Below are 15,453 nucleotides of genomic sequence, written 5' to 3' on the forward strand. Positions count from 1 at the left end.
GCATATATCTGTATATGTAACAAATTTCAGGTGTAATTATTCTATTTGTGACTGTGTTGTTCCTTATTTAAGTATCTGTTACACTTTCTGAACAATTAATAAATGCAAGACAGATTTAATATCACTAGACAAAATGATTTTGTTGAATTTAATAGGAAAAAATCATTCATCATGTGAATAATTTGTGATTCAGGAAATGAAGTGACATCTCTGAAGGTAGAAAATAAGTTGTGGCATAGCTTTTAATGAAAAGCTTTGTTTGTTTAATAATTAGCCATGTTTGAAGTAGTAACAAAATGGAAAATTAATAAAGTATGTTCTCTTCATGGAGAAACCAAATCTCATTCAAAATGTAAGTGAAACTGTAATTTATGTGGATTTAATGTCTTTATTTGAAATACTATGTAAAAAAAAAAGTGATTGTCTTAAACTTTATTGTCATTTCAGAGTATCTGACTGTATTCTCTCAGATGATTGCATTCCATGATCCAGAGCTAAGCAATCATCTCAATGAAATTGGATTTATTCCAGATGTAAGTACTTGTTGCATTAATAGAAATGAGGTAAAAAAAAAATAAAGCAGAAATCGGCAGCACAACAAAGTACTGTTTTTAAAGTTTTGTTGTCCTAAGAAGTCCATGTATCTAAACAAGTTCTTGCTACTAATTATAGTCTTTTGTTACAAAGTTTGTGTGGTTACCTTCCATATTCTCACTTTAAGTAAAGGGGAAGTATCTTATTTTTCTTGATACTATCAAATTATTTTTAAAAACTGGGTAGTGTGAGTGTTGTATCAAACTGTGATGTTAGCAGTTTTCACTTGGATTTTTTGATATTCAGGCCTGTTTTTGAAGAAGTAGGAAATTTGAACTTAGTAAATTCTTAAGTAGCTGCTTCTATGTTTTGCTTGATACATTACCTTGGAAACTTTGCCAGATTTTGGCTTACTTCATTAGCTTCTTGGGTTCCTTATCAAACCAAAAGTCAGAGTTGACTGTCAAAGGTTAGCCAAGGTATAGCTTAACCTATTACTCACATGTAGTATGTGACACGGACTCAAACCTCTTTTAAAAGACACTTGGAGTACAGTATCATAGGACTTTGTAAAACAAAACAAAACAAAAAAGAACCTTTTTGAGATAGCAGTCTCCTTATTCCATCTTAACCTTCTTTGCTTCCTGATCATACCTTTCCTCTTAAGGCTTATATCCAGAAACCCATATATTGATGGTAAGACTAGGGGTGAAAAATGTTTATATTAACACTGTACTAATGCATTTAAAGTGTTAACAGTAACACTTACAGTATAAATACTTGCAGGGTGCTTTGAAGTTTAAAAATACTTTCACAAACATTTCATTTGATTCTCAAGACAAATCTGTAAGGTGTATGAAGCAAGTAATTTCAGCATTAATAGATAAGAAATTTATTGTTTGAGAAGGTAACAAAACTAAATAGTCTCAGAACATAAAACTTTAACTTATGTCATTTGACAGCCCTCTGCCCCTAGTCTGGTTCATCTTCCAGTGGGAGAACAGAGACTAAAACATAGGTGTACTAATTCTAGTTCATTGCTCTGTGTGTTGCACTGTAATTCTGTGATGTCATTGTCAGGCCTAAAGTAGCCATCCTTCATATTTACAGTGGTATTTGCTTCTAAGCCTATGGAGAAATACCTTTCATTTGAGTACATGGCTTGCTCAATGAGGGCTCCAAAATATATATATACATATTATAAAACAAATAAAATAAGATCAAACCCTATAATTATGTATAGAGATAGAAAATTTTGTAAAAAATTAACCAGTATATATATTATCATATTAAGTATTCATTTGTACATAACCCTACCTTTCCTGCTTCACATTATAAATGTGAGATATGGCATAAGACAACACTAGATTAAATCTTATGGCTAGAGTTGAAGAAATTATAAAGGAACTGATTGCTGAGTTGGTAATTGTTTTAGGTTTCTGAGGGAAAAAAATACTTTAAAAAAAGGATAATTCTTTTTTAAAAATTCCCTTGAAAGCACCTAATTGTGCTCAGTGACTAAACAGAAAACTACACTGCTTTAGTCAGAGTTTTAGATTGAGAAGAATCATTTATGTAGAAAAATATGTATGGAATTATAAAGATAGTCTGATAAAATCCTTAGACATACTCATGAACATAGTATTAAAAATCACATATGGAAAAATAACTTACCTTTGCTTAATCAGAAAAATTAAACTCTGAAAGTGTATGGTATATGAGAAGAGGCAAGCAAAAAACATTGTTAAAAAATAATGTGGACATATATTAAGCGCTTACTGTGCACTAAGCACTGCTCTAACCCTCTTTAAGCACTCCTCTAATCCTCACAAGTTTGCAATCTAATTAAAAAATGACTATTAAATATTTATATGTAAAATCAATTTGGGAAAGGCTAATAGCATGATGGAAGTAAAATTCTAGATAACAATAACATGAAAGGTAACAGTCAGTGGGATTTCAACTTAAAAGTGTTCTAATGATTTTGTATCATTTGAGGGGAAAGTAAATATGCTCTTTATATTTAGACATCAAGTCAGGCATCCTTTCAGATCTGGGATTTGATTTTACCCTACTCCAAAGCTAATAAATGAGCCTGTCACTGGATATTGGCAGAAAATCCAAGACTCCTGTGTCAGAGACAAAGGACTTTCTCACTCACAGCACAGCAAGCAGCATGAGCATTAGCATATTTGTCTTGATTTCCCTTGCTTCCAAATCCCATAGAGACAACACAGAGGGTCCAAATGATACCTGCATAATGCAGTGGATTGCGTTATAGGAGAGGAACTCCGAGTTTAGGGAACTTGATTTTTTTTTTTTAATGGATAGTAGACATATCTTCCCTTTACTCTGGAGAGAGAAAGAAAGAAAGAGAGAGAGAGAGAGAGAGAGAGAGGGGCTATCTTTTTCTTCTGAGGCTATAAGAAAACCTGTCTGTTGCTGCAAAAAGAGACTCTATCTCTGTTTACCAAGGCTATTTTTATACAAACATCGTTGAAACTATACTGCAGAACAAAAGGCAGTTAGTGTCTCTGCTCACAAGAAATATAGAAGTACAGGAATGCATATTAAAATTTTAATGGTACTCACTAAAAGAATAGAAAGAAAATGTATAACTTTTAAATGGAATGGGGGAGTGTGGAACAAAGGTAAGTCATCCACCCCTTTAAAAACATAGAGAAAACACAGAAGGAGTGTAGGCTAAGTAGATTACCTAATAAAGGAAATATTTAGATATTTTAAAAAATCCATCTATATGCTGTTTATGAGACAAATGTAAAAATTTAAGGATATTGGTCAAAAAGGAGATTAAAAAAAATGAGGCAAATATTAACCCCAAAAAAACTAATACAGTGATATTAATATAAACTAGTAAAACAGAAAGCACAAAATAAACCCATCCGGATATGGAATTTGGTATATGACAGAAATGGCTCTATAAGTCAATTTGAAGAGATTATTCAATAAATGGCCCTGATGCAATTGGATAACTATATGGAGGGAGGTGGGAATCAAAGCCAACCTCACACCATACATAAAAATAAGTTCTAGCTTGCCTAGAAGACATACATATGGAATGTTGGATTTATAATTTCCGTCTAGGAAGGAATTCTTACAGAAGTTATAGAAAGTACAAAACATAATATTTAAAGAAGAGAGAATTAGAATTGAGGAATGGTAGAAAGGGGCTTTCCATTATATTGGAATCTATAATGTACTATTTTGTTTTAAAATTTTTTCAAAGCATTTGTGACAAAATGTTAGTTAATGTTTGTTAAATCTGAGTGGAGGGTACTTTAGTGTTTGTTAAATGTGCTGCTATATAAGGTGAGTTAATTATTTAATAATTCAATAATTTTTATATAATATCTTTATTCTATTTAGCTTCCCTCTCCATTATGACCCTCTCCTATAATTACTGGGGTATTTTTGTATAACTTCTTGTAAAAGCTTCAATACTAGTAATGAGAAAGTAATATTGATTCATATATATAGTGTGATTAGTTTTATGAGACATTCATAAGTCACATGGGGTGAGGGACAATTCCTTGTGGGTTGAGAATGTCCAGTATGTGGCAAATACTGAGCATCCCTGGCCCCCAGCCACTGATTGTCTATAATAATCCCCTAATCGTTGTGACAATAAAATGCCTACACGTTATTTCTGAAAAATGACTCTACATGTATTTCCAAACATCCTCTAGGGAACACTTCTATCACTATTGAGAGTCCTAGAGTTAATAAAAGAGAAGTTAGGGGAAAGAGAATATATCTTAACCTGGAGGAAATTCCCTTTTCTCTGACTATTCTTTTGTCACAGAGAAAGGGCAAAAGGAAAGATACTTAACACAGTAAAAATGTTAATAGGAAGATTGTTTTTTGTTTTTTGAAATCTTGATTTTTTGTGTGTGTTTTGTTGGCCTGTTGCTCAAGTTTGGAGATAACATGAAAATGTTGAGACTATTTTTAAATTTAATTTTGCAAACATTTGATGTTTTTAACGTAGAGATTATTGACAATGAATAGTGGTGGGAGAGGTATGATGAAATGGAGAATTTTTCTAACATTTTTCTTATCCTATTAATAATCACATATTTTTAGTTACGTGTCATTAGTTTGTATGTGCAGTCTTGCTTTCTTTTTTTTTCCCGAATTATTGCCTTCAGTGTTCTACCTTTAAGATGATTGCTTATGTTATACAGCAGAAACTAACACGCCATTGTAAAGCAATTATACTCCAATAAAGATGTTAAAAAAAAAAAAGATGATTGCTTAGGTGACTTTCTGCATCTCCAACAACAATACAGGCTAGGATTCATCAAGGACAAATGTGGACACTTTGATAATGAGATCCCAAACTGAGTTTCCTGCTCAATAACTAATCCTATCAAAGTAAGCCCTCATTAATCTTCCATCATTAAAATGCAGACTCCTATTGCAGGAAAGATTGTGATTTCTGGCTCCTTTCCATTTGCTGTGGGTCACAGAACTCTGAATACTGAGTACTGCTGAAGCTTGAATAGTTAGGAATATTGTGCACTGATGTGATGCTTAGATTATATATATCATGGTAGTTATGCGATTTACATATAAATAGGGTGAGTAATGTGTATTTGGCAAAATTGGGGCCAGAGTGATTTTTATCATTTCTGTCTTGGTATATGTTCTGCTTCTGAAAACATACCAGGCCTTTGAAATGAGAACAGGAAAGTAAGCTCCTTCATTCTTAAGGAAACTATTTTTCTGAAATGCTATAAAGAGCATTCAACCTGCAAATTATGAAAAGTTGTCCGGTGGCCAGTAAGAGAAATGATAAGGGCTGTATCTCAGTACTATATGTGCCTCTTGAACCTACTGTCTGCTAAAGATAAAGCTAACAAATTCAGTGATAAGCAAGTATGCTGGCAAAACCATTGTCATTTAACTACAGTCTTAATCGATGCTTATACTACTACTGATTTTCTCCCTCCCTAAAAGTTTATCACTGTCATTTTTAAAATTTATATTGAGCTGAGTTTGTACTAACCAAAAATGTGAAAGGATTTCTCAGAAATATTTATGTATTTATTTGTTTGTTTTGTTTGTTCATTTGTTCCTTCATTCATTCCTGGCCTTCATGTTGTTATTGTTACATAAAGAAATTTTAGGTTTTAATCTAAAGAGGAGATTAGTGACAATGAGCTTTTTAGATTTTTATCAAGTGTGGTTACAGGGTAAATTAGGAAGTTGCACCCTGTTTAGAGTCTCCCATAACAAGAGTCCCCACTAACCTGTTCTAATCCATCTGTGGAGTGCCAGGATGTGTCCTTTGTCTAGCTATTGCTGTTTTCCCTGACTTTAGTCCTAACCCCATTCTACTGACCTTGGGTTCTTTAAAGCCCTTGAATACAAAAGGCTTACTGAGCTCTCTTTCTTATAATAGAGCTTAATTACCTTTCAGAAAGGACTCATATCTCAGAAGCCAAAGACTTATTAATTCCATAGGCAATGACAAAGTAATATTTTGGTATCTTCTTGCTAAGAACACATACATACAAGTTACGTGTCCAGCAAGTTTCCCCCTTTAGTAAATCCTCACTCTGTTTTCAATCTAATGTATCCTTTTACTGGTTGAGAGACAAGTAAAAGGAAGTATATGCTTAGTGAAATAAGTCAGACAAAGACAAATACTATATGATACCACTTATATGTGGAATCTAAAAAATAATATAAATGAATCTATATACAGAACAGAAATAGACTCACAGACATAGAAAACAAACCTGAATCACTGTCCTGTACATCTAAAACTAACACAATGTTGTAAATCATCTATACTTTATTTTTTTTAAAAGAAAAAAGAAGGATGTATGGTATGATGCAGCAGTTCTCAAACTTTTTGATCAGTCTTAGGACCCATTCACGTTTTTAAAAATTATCAAGTATCCCAAAGAGTTTTTATGTGGGTTTATATCTCTTAATATTTACTGAGACATTTAAAAAATTATGTATTTATTTATTTAAAAATGACAATAATAAAACCATTGCATGTTAACAAAATAACATTTTTCTGAAAAATAATTATTTTCCAAAACAAAAAATAATGGAGGAGTGGTATTGTTTTATATTTTTGCAATTTCTACTTAATAGAGGAAAGTTAGATTCTCATACCTGCTTCTAAATTCAATCCGGTTGTAATACCTTGTTTTAGTTGAAGTACATGAAAATCTGATGGCCCTACATGGGCATGTAATGGCAAAGGACCTTTTCAGACAGTGGTAGTTTCTTAAAGCTTAATTGCAATGTACAGTCTAAAACTATATCAATGAACTTTTCAGATTCTTTAATATTCAAGTCCATCAATCTGTCTTGCGCTTTGAATGGCTCTTTTACCCATACATGATTTTGTAAGGTTGTGCATTGGTCATTTAGAAAATACTGGTGCACTGAATTATGCAGATCTTTCAACTATGAGACATTTTATTATACAATATCAAAAAAATCACATTAGTTAATACCACCACTGATCTCATCCAAAAAGTCATTAAGTATTGAGAAGCTGCCAAGCTAACAGTGGCAAATACAAGTTTTCCAAAATTCTAATCTTCACCTGACAGCTAGAGTTGTTTCTTGAAGTGAAAGGTTCACTGCATTTTGGAGAAATATCTGCCAGATATCCAAGCCTGAAAAAAATTATTGTTCTTATGTCATTCTTACAAGTAAAAAATGGCATTTCTTGAAAAAAACACCTACATTCACTCATAGCTGAAATGATTGCCCAAGTGCTTTTTTCTCAAGACAATCTTTTTTTTTTTTTACACTAAGCAACAGATTTTTTTTTAAACATCTTTATTGGAGTATAATTGCTTTACAACGGTGTGTTAGTTTCTGCTGTATAACAGTGAATCAGCTATACATATACATATATCCCCATATCCCCTCCCTCTTGCATCTCCCTCGCACCCTCCCTATCCCACCCCTCTAGGTGGTCACAAAGCACCTAGCTGATCTCCCTGTGCTATGCGGCTGCTTCCCACTAGCTATCTGTGTTACATTTGATAGTGTATATAAGTCCACTCTCTTACTTCGTCCCAGCTTACCCTTCCCCCTCCTGTGTCCTCAAGCCCATTCTCTACGTCTGCATCTTTGTTCCTGTCCTGCCCCTAGGTTCTTCATAACCATTTTTTTTTCTTTTTAGAATCCATATGTGTGTGTTAGCATACAGTATTTCTTTTTCTGACTTACTTCACTCTTTATGTCAGAATCTACGTCCATCCACCTCACTACAAATAACTAAATTTTGTTTCCTTTTATGGCTGAGTAATATTCCATTGTATATATGTGCATCTTCTTTATCCATTCATCTGTTGATGCACACTTAGGTTGCTTCCATGTCCTGGCTATTGTAAATAGAGCTGCAATGAACATTGTGTTACATGACTCTTTTTGAATTATGGTTTTCTCAGGGTATATGCCCAGTAGTGGGATTGATGGGTCATATGGTAGTTCTATTTGTAGTTTTTTAAGGAACCTCCATACTGTTCTCCATAGTGGCTGTATCAATCTACATTGCCACCAACAGTGCAAGAGTGTTCCCTTTTCTACACACCCTCTCCAGCATTTACTGTTTGGAGATTTTTTGATGATGGCCATTCTCACTGGTGTGAGATGATATCTCATTGTAGTTTTGATTTCCATTTCTCTAAACATTGATGATGTTGAGCAGTCTTTCATGTGTTTGTTGGCAATCTGTGTATCTTCTTTGGAGAAATGTCTGTTTAGGTCTTCTGCCCATTTTTGGACTGGGTTTTTAGTTTTTTTGATATTGAGCTGCATGAGCTGCTTGTAAATTTTGGAGATTAATCCTTTGTCAGTTGCTTCATTTGCAAATATTTTCTCACATTCTGAGGGTTGTCTTTTGGTCTATTTATTGTTTCCTTTGCTGTGCAAAAGCTTTGAAGTTTCATTAGGTCCCATTTGTTTATTTTTGTTTTTATTTCCATTTCTCTAGGAGGTGGGTCAAAAAGGATCTTGCTGTGATTTATGTCATAGAGTGTTCTGCCTATGTTATCCTCTAAGAGTTTGATAGTGTCTGGCCTTACATTTAGGTCTTTAACCCACTTTGAGTTTATTTTTGGGTATGGTGTTAGGGAGTGTTCTAATTTCATACTTTTACATGTAGCTGTCCAGTTTTCCCAGCACCACTTATTGAAGAGGCTGTTTTTCTCCACTGTATATTCTTGCCTCCTTTATCAAAGATAAGGTGACCATATGTGCGTGGGTTTATCTCTGGGCTTTCTATCCTGTTCCATTGATCTATATTTCTGGTTTTTTTTTTTTTTTAGGCTCTGGATGCACAGGCTCAGCAGCCATGGCTCACGGGCCCAGCCGCTCCGCGGCATGTGAGATCTTCCCAGACCGGGGCACAAACCCGTGTCCCCTGCATCGGCAGGCGGACTCTCAACCACTGAGCCACCAGGGAAGCCCCTATATTTCTGTTTTTGTGCCAGTACCATACTGTCTTGATTACTGTAGCTTTGTAGTATAGTCTGAAGTCAGGGAGCCTGATTCCTCCAGCTCCATTTTTCATTCTCAAGATTGCTTTGGGGGCTTCCCTGGTGGCGCAGTGGTTGGGAGTCGGCCTGCCGATGCAGGGGACGCGGGTTTGTGCCCCGGTCCGGGAGGATCCCACATGCCGCGGAGCGGCTGGGCCCGTGAGCCATGGCCGCTGGGCCTGCGCGTCCGGAGCCTGTGCTCCGCAATGGGAGAGGCCGCGACAGTGAGAGGCCGCGTACCACCAAAAAAAAAAAAAAAGATTGCTTTGGCTATTTGGGGTCTTTTGTGTTTCCATACAAATTGTGCAATTTTTTGTTCTAGTTCTGTGAAAAATGCCAGTGGTAGTTTGATACGGATTGCATTGAACCTGTAGATTGCTTTGGGTAGTAGAGTCATTTTCACAATGTTGATTCTTCCAATCCAAGAACATAGTATATCTCTCTATCTATTTGTATCATCTTTAATTTCTTTCATCAGTGTTTTATAATTTTCTGCATACAGGTCTCTTCTCTCCTTAGGTAGGTTTATTCCTAGATATTTTATTCTTTTTGTAGCAGTGGTAAATGGGAGTGTTTTCTTAATTTCACTTTCAGTGTTTTCATCATTAGTATATAGGAATGCCAGAGATTTCTGTGCATTAATTTTGTATCTTTCTACTTTACCAAATTCATTGATTAGCTCTAGTAGTTTTCTGGTAGCATCTTTATGAGTCTCTATGTATAGTATCATGTCACCTGCAAACAGTGACAGCTTTACTTCTTCTTTTCTGATTTGGATTCCTTTTATTTCTTTTTCTTCTCTGATTGCTGTGGCTAAAACTTCCAAAACTATGTTGAATAAGAGTGGTGAGAGTGGGCAACCTTGTCTTGTTCCTGATCTTAGTGGAAATGGTTTCAGTTTTCACCATTGAGAATAATGTTGGCTGTGGGTTTGTCATTTATGGCCTTTATTATGTTGAGGAAAGTTCCCTCTATGTCTACTTTCTGCAGGGTTTTTATCATAAATGGGTGTTGAATTTTGTTGAAAGATTTCTCTGCATCGATTGTGATGATCATATGGTTTTTCTCCTTCAATTTGTTAATATGGTGTATCACGTTGATTGATTTGCGTATATTGAAGAATCCTTGCATTCCTGGAATAAACCCCACTTGATCATGGTGTATGATCCTTTTAATGTGCTGTTGAATTCTGTTTGCTTGTATTTTGTTGAGGATTTTTGCATCTATGTTCAACAGTGATATTGGCCTGTAGTTTTCTTTCTTTGTGACATCTTTGTTTGGTTTTGGTATCAGGGTGATGGTGGCCTTATAGAATGTGTTTGGGAGTGTTCCTCCCTCTGCTATATTTTGGAAGAGTTTGCAAAGAATAGGTGTTAGCTCTTCTCTATATGTTTGATAGAATTCGCCTGTGAAGCCATCTGGTCCTGGGCTTTTGTTTGTTGGAAGATTTTTAATCACAGTTTCAATTCGGTGCTTGTGATTGGTCTGTTTATATTTTCTGTTTCTTCCTGGTTCAGTCTCAGAAGGTTATGCATTTCTAAGAATTTGTCCATTTCTTCTAGGTTGTTCATTTTATTGGCATATAGTTGCTTGTAGTAATCTCTCATGATCCTTTGTATTTCTGCAGTGTCAGTTGTTACTTCTCCTTTTTCATTTCTAATTCTATTGATTTGAGTCTTCCCCCTTTTTTTCTTGATGAGTCTGGCTAATGGTTTATCACTTTTGTTTATCTTCTCAAGGAACCAGCTTTTAGTTTTATTGATCTTTGCTATTTTTTCCTTCATTTCCTTTTCATTTATTACTGATTTGATCTTTATGATTTCTTTCCTTCTGCTAACTTTGGGGTTTTTTTGTTCTTCTTTCTCTAATTGCTTTAGGTGCAGGGTTAGGTTGTTGATTTGAGATGTTTCTTGTTTCTTAAGGTAGGATTTTATTGCTATAGAATTCCCTCTTCAAGCTGCTTTTGCTGCATCCCATAGGTTTTGGGTCATCGTGTTTTCATTGTCATTTGTTTCTAGGTATTTTTTGATTCCCTCTTTGATTTCTTCAGTGATGTCTTAGTTATTAAGTAGAGTATTGTTTAGCCTCCATGTGTTTGTATTTTTTACAGATTTTTTTCCTGTAATTGATATCTAGTCTCATAGCATTGTGGTCAGAAAAGATGCTTGATACGATTTCAGTTTTCTTAAAATTACCAAGGCTTGATTTGTGACCCAAGATATGATGTATCCTGGAGAATGTTCCATGAACACTGGAGAAGAAAGTGTATTCTGTTGCTTTTGGTTGGAATGTCCTACAAATATCAATTAAGTCTATCTTGTTTAATGTATCATTTAAAGCTTGTGTTTCCTTATTTATTTTAATTTTGAATGATCTGCTCACTGGTGAAAGTGGGGTGTTAAAGTCCCCTTCTATGATTGTGTTACTGTCGATTTCCCCTTTTATGGCTGTTAGTATTTGCCTTATGTATTGAGGTGCTCCTATGTTGGGTGCATAAATATTTACAATTGTTATATCTTCTTCTTGGATCGATCCCTTGATCATTATGTAGTGTCCTTCCTTGTCTCTTGTGATAGTCTTTGTTTTCCAGTCTACTTTGTCTGATGTGAGAATTGCTACTCCAGGTTTCTTTTGATTTCCATTTGCATGGAATATCTTTTTCCATCCCCTCACTTTCAGTCTCTATGTTTCCCTAGGTCTGAAGTGGGTGTGTTGTAGACAGCACACGTACTGGTCTTGTTTTCATATCCATTCAGCCAGTCTGTGTCTTTTGGTGGGAGCAGTTAATCCCTTTACATTTAAGGTAATTATCGATATGTATGTTCCTATTACCATTTTCTTAATTGTTTTGGGTTTGTTACTGTAGGTCTTTTCCTTGTCTTGTGTATCCTGCCTAGAGAAGTTCCTTTAGCATTTGTTGTAAAGCTGGTTTGGTGGTGCTGAATTCTTTTAGCCTTTGCTTGTCTGTAAAAGTTTTAATTTCTCTGTCAAATCTGAATGAGATCCTTGCTGAGTAGAGTAGTCTTGGTTGTAGGTTTTTCTCCTTCATCTCTTTAAATATGTCCTGCCACTCCCTTCTGGCTTGCAGAGTTTCTGCTGAAAGATAAGCTGTTAAGCTTATGGGGATTCCCTTGTGTGTTATTTGTTGTTTTTCCCTTGCTGCTTTTAATATTTTTTCTTTGTGTTTAATTTTTGAGTTTGATTAATATGTGTCTTTGCGTGTTTCTCCTTGGATTTATCCTGTATGGGACTCTCTGCGCTTCCTGGACTTGATTAACTATTTCCTTTCCCATATTAGGGAAGTTTTCAACTATAATCTTTTCAAATATTTTCTCAGTCCCTTTCTTTTTCTGTTCTTCTGCGACCCCTATAATTCGAACGTTGGTGCGTTTAATGTTGTCCCAGAGGTTTCTGAGACTGTCCTCAATTGTTTTCATTCTTTTTACTTTATTCTGCTCTGCAGTAGTCATTTCCACTATTTTATCTTCCAGGTCACTTATCTGCTCCTCTGCCTCAGTTATTCTGCTATTGATCCCTTCTAGAGAATTTTTAATTTCATTTATTGTGTTGTTCATCGCTGTTTGCTCTTTAGTTCTTCTAGGTCCTTGTTAAATGTTTCTTGTATTTTTTCCATTCTGTTTCCAAGATTTTGCATCATCTTTACTATCATTATTCTGAATTATTTTTCAGGTAAACTGCCTGTTTCCTCTTCATTTGTTAGGTCTGGTGTTTTTTGCCTTGCTCCTTCGTCTGCTGTGTGTTTCTCTGTCTTCTCATTTTGATTAACTTACTGTGTTTGTGGTCTCCTTTTCTCAGGCTGCAGGTTTGTAGTTCCCGTTGTTTTTGGTGTCTGTCCCCAGTGGCTAAGGTTGGTTCAGTGTGTTGTGTAGGCTTCCTGGTGGAGGGGAGTAGTGCCTGTGTTCTGGTGGATGAGGCTGGATCTTGTCTTTCTGGTAGGCAGGTCCACGTCTGGTGGTATGTTTTGGGGGGTCTGTAGCCTTATTATGTTTTTTTGTTTTGTTTTTTTTTTGCGGTACGCAGGCCTCTCACTGTCGTGGCCTCTCCCATTGCGGAGCACAGGCTCCGGACGCGCAGGCCCAGCGGCCATGGCTCACGGGCCCGGCCGCTCTGCGGCATGTGGGATCCTCCCAGACTGGGGCACGAACCCATTTCCCCTGCATCGGCAGGTGGACTCTCAATCACTGCGCCACCAGGAAAGCCGTGTGGCCTTACTATGATTTTAGGCAGCCTCTCTGCTAATGGATGGGGTTTTGTTCCTGTCTTTCTAGTTGTTTGGCCTAGGGTGTCCTGCACTGTAGCTTGCTCGTCGTTGAGTGGAGCTGGATGTTGGGCTTGAGATGGAGATCTCTGGGAGATTTTTGCTGTTTGGTGGTACGTGGATCTGGGAGGTCTCTTGTGGACCAGTGTCCTGAACTTGGCTCTCCTACCTCAGAGGCACAGCTCTGATGCCTGGCTGGAGCACCAAGAGCCTGTCATCCACACAGTTCAGAATAAAAGGGAGGGAAAAAAAAGAAAGAAAGAAAAAAAAAGATAAAATAAAATAAAGTTATTAAAATAAAAAATTATTATTAAAAAAAAAATTTAAGTAATAAAGAAAAAGGACACAGAACCCTAGGACAAATGGTAAAAGCAAAGCTATACAGACAAAATCACACACAGAAGCATACACATACACACTCACAAAAATAGAAAAAGGGAAAAATGTATATATATCATTGCTCCCAAAGTCCACCTCCTCAATTTGGGATGATTCATTGTCTATTCAGGTATTCCACAGATGCAGGCTACATCAAGTTGATTGTGGAGATTTAATCCGCTGCTCCTGAGGCTGCTGGGGGAGATTTCCCTTTCTCTTCTTTGTTCTCACAGCTCCCGGGGTTCAGTTTTGGATTTGGCCCTGCCTCTGCATGCAGGTCGCCTGAGGGCATCTGTTTCCACCCAGACAGGATGGGGTTAGAGGAGCAGCTGATTTGGGGGCTCTGGCTCACTCAGGCCGGGGGGATGGAGGGGTATGGAGTGCGGGGCGAACCTGTGGCGGCAGAGGCCGGCGTGACGTTGCACCAGCCTGAGGCGCGCCGTGCGTTCTTCTGGAAGTTGTCCCTGGATCCCGGGACCCTGGCAGTGACGGGCTTCACAGCCTCCTGGTAGGAGAGGTGTGGATAGCGACCTGTGCTTGCACACAGGCTCCTTGGTGGCGGCAGCAGCAGCCTTAGCATCTCATGCCCATCTCTGGGTCCGCGCTGATAGCCGGAGCTCGCGCCCGCCTCTGGAACTCCTTTAAGCGGCACTCTGAATCCCCTCTCCTTGTGCACCAGGAAACAAAGAGGCACGAAAAAGTCTGTTGCCTCTTCGGCAGCTCCAGACTTTTTCCCGGACTCCCTCCCAGCTAGACGTGACGCGCTAGCCTCCTTCAGGCTGTGTTCACGCAGCCAACCCCAGTCCTCTCCCTGGGATCCGACCTTCGAAGCCCGAGCCTCAGCTCCCAGCCCCGCCCGCCCTGGCAGCTGAGCAGACAAGCCTCTCGGGCTGGTGAGTGCTGGTCGGCACCGATCCTCTGTGCGGGAATCTCTCCGCTTTGCCCTCCACACCCCTGTGGCTGCGCTCTCCTCCGTGGCCCCGAAGCTCCCCCTCTGCCACCCGCAGTCTCTGCCCGAGAAGGGGCTTCCTGGTGTGTGGAAACCTTTCCTTCTTCACAGCTCCCTCCCACTGGGGCAGGTCCCGTCCCTATTGTTTTCTCTGTTTTTTCTTTTTTCTTTTGCCCTACCCAGGTACCTGGGGAGTTTCTTGCCTTTTGGGAGGTCTGAGGTCTTCTGCCAGCATTCAGTAGGTGTTCTGTAGGAGTTGTTCCACATGTAGATACATTTCTGATGTATTTGTGGGGAGGAAGGTGATCTCCACGTCTTACTCTTCCACCATCTTGTAGCTCCCTCTCAAGACAACCTTTTACTTCAGTACACAGTGCAAGTACTTTATGCATACTTCCCATTTTGTCTCATGGAACATTTTAAAAGATATTTAACAAAATTAATAATTTTTACTCCTTCACAAGAATATGACTTCTATACTTTAGTGCCACTACGTTGATTTGTGATGAGGTGCCAGCAGTTTTATTCACCAGTGGTTTTTGCACCATTAGCTCAAATGTTAACATAGTAAAAAAGAGCAAAAACATCTCAGTATTGTTATAAAAATAGCTTTGAAGTTTGGTGCCCCTGAAGGGTCTTGAAGATCCCTAGAAGTCTGTGACCACAATTTGGGTGAGCAATCAGACACTGGTGTCAAATGGGGCAGGGTTCTCATCCGGACTCTTCAATTTACTAGCTAAACACTTAACTTAGTTTTTCTTATCCATGGTCCTCTT

At 37.6% G+C, this 15,453-nt stretch overlaps 1 protein-coding gene across 4 annotated transcripts in view; it reads left to right on the top strand.

Moving 5' to 3' along the window:
• TBCK (TBC1 domain containing kinase) overlaps positions 1 to 15,453 on the top strand; it is a 231,950-nt gene that overhangs the window by 91,869 nt on the left and 124,628 nt on the right. For all 4 annotated transcript variants that reach the window (XM_082606857.1, XM_082606856.1, XM_082606859.1 and 1 more), the window contains exon 20: positions 448 to 533. In XM_082606857.1, the coding sequence (XP_082462983.1) occupies positions 448 to 533 (86 nt within the window). The remainder of the gene's footprint in view (positions 1 to 447; positions 534 to 15,453) is intronic.

Source organism: Mesoplodon mirus (genome assembly GCF_964341445.2).
Source record: "Mesoplodon mirus genome assembly, chromosome: 2".
NCBI classification, from domain to species: Eukaryota; Metazoa; Chordata; class Mammalia; order Artiodactyla; family Ziphiidae; genus Mesoplodon; species Mesoplodon mirus.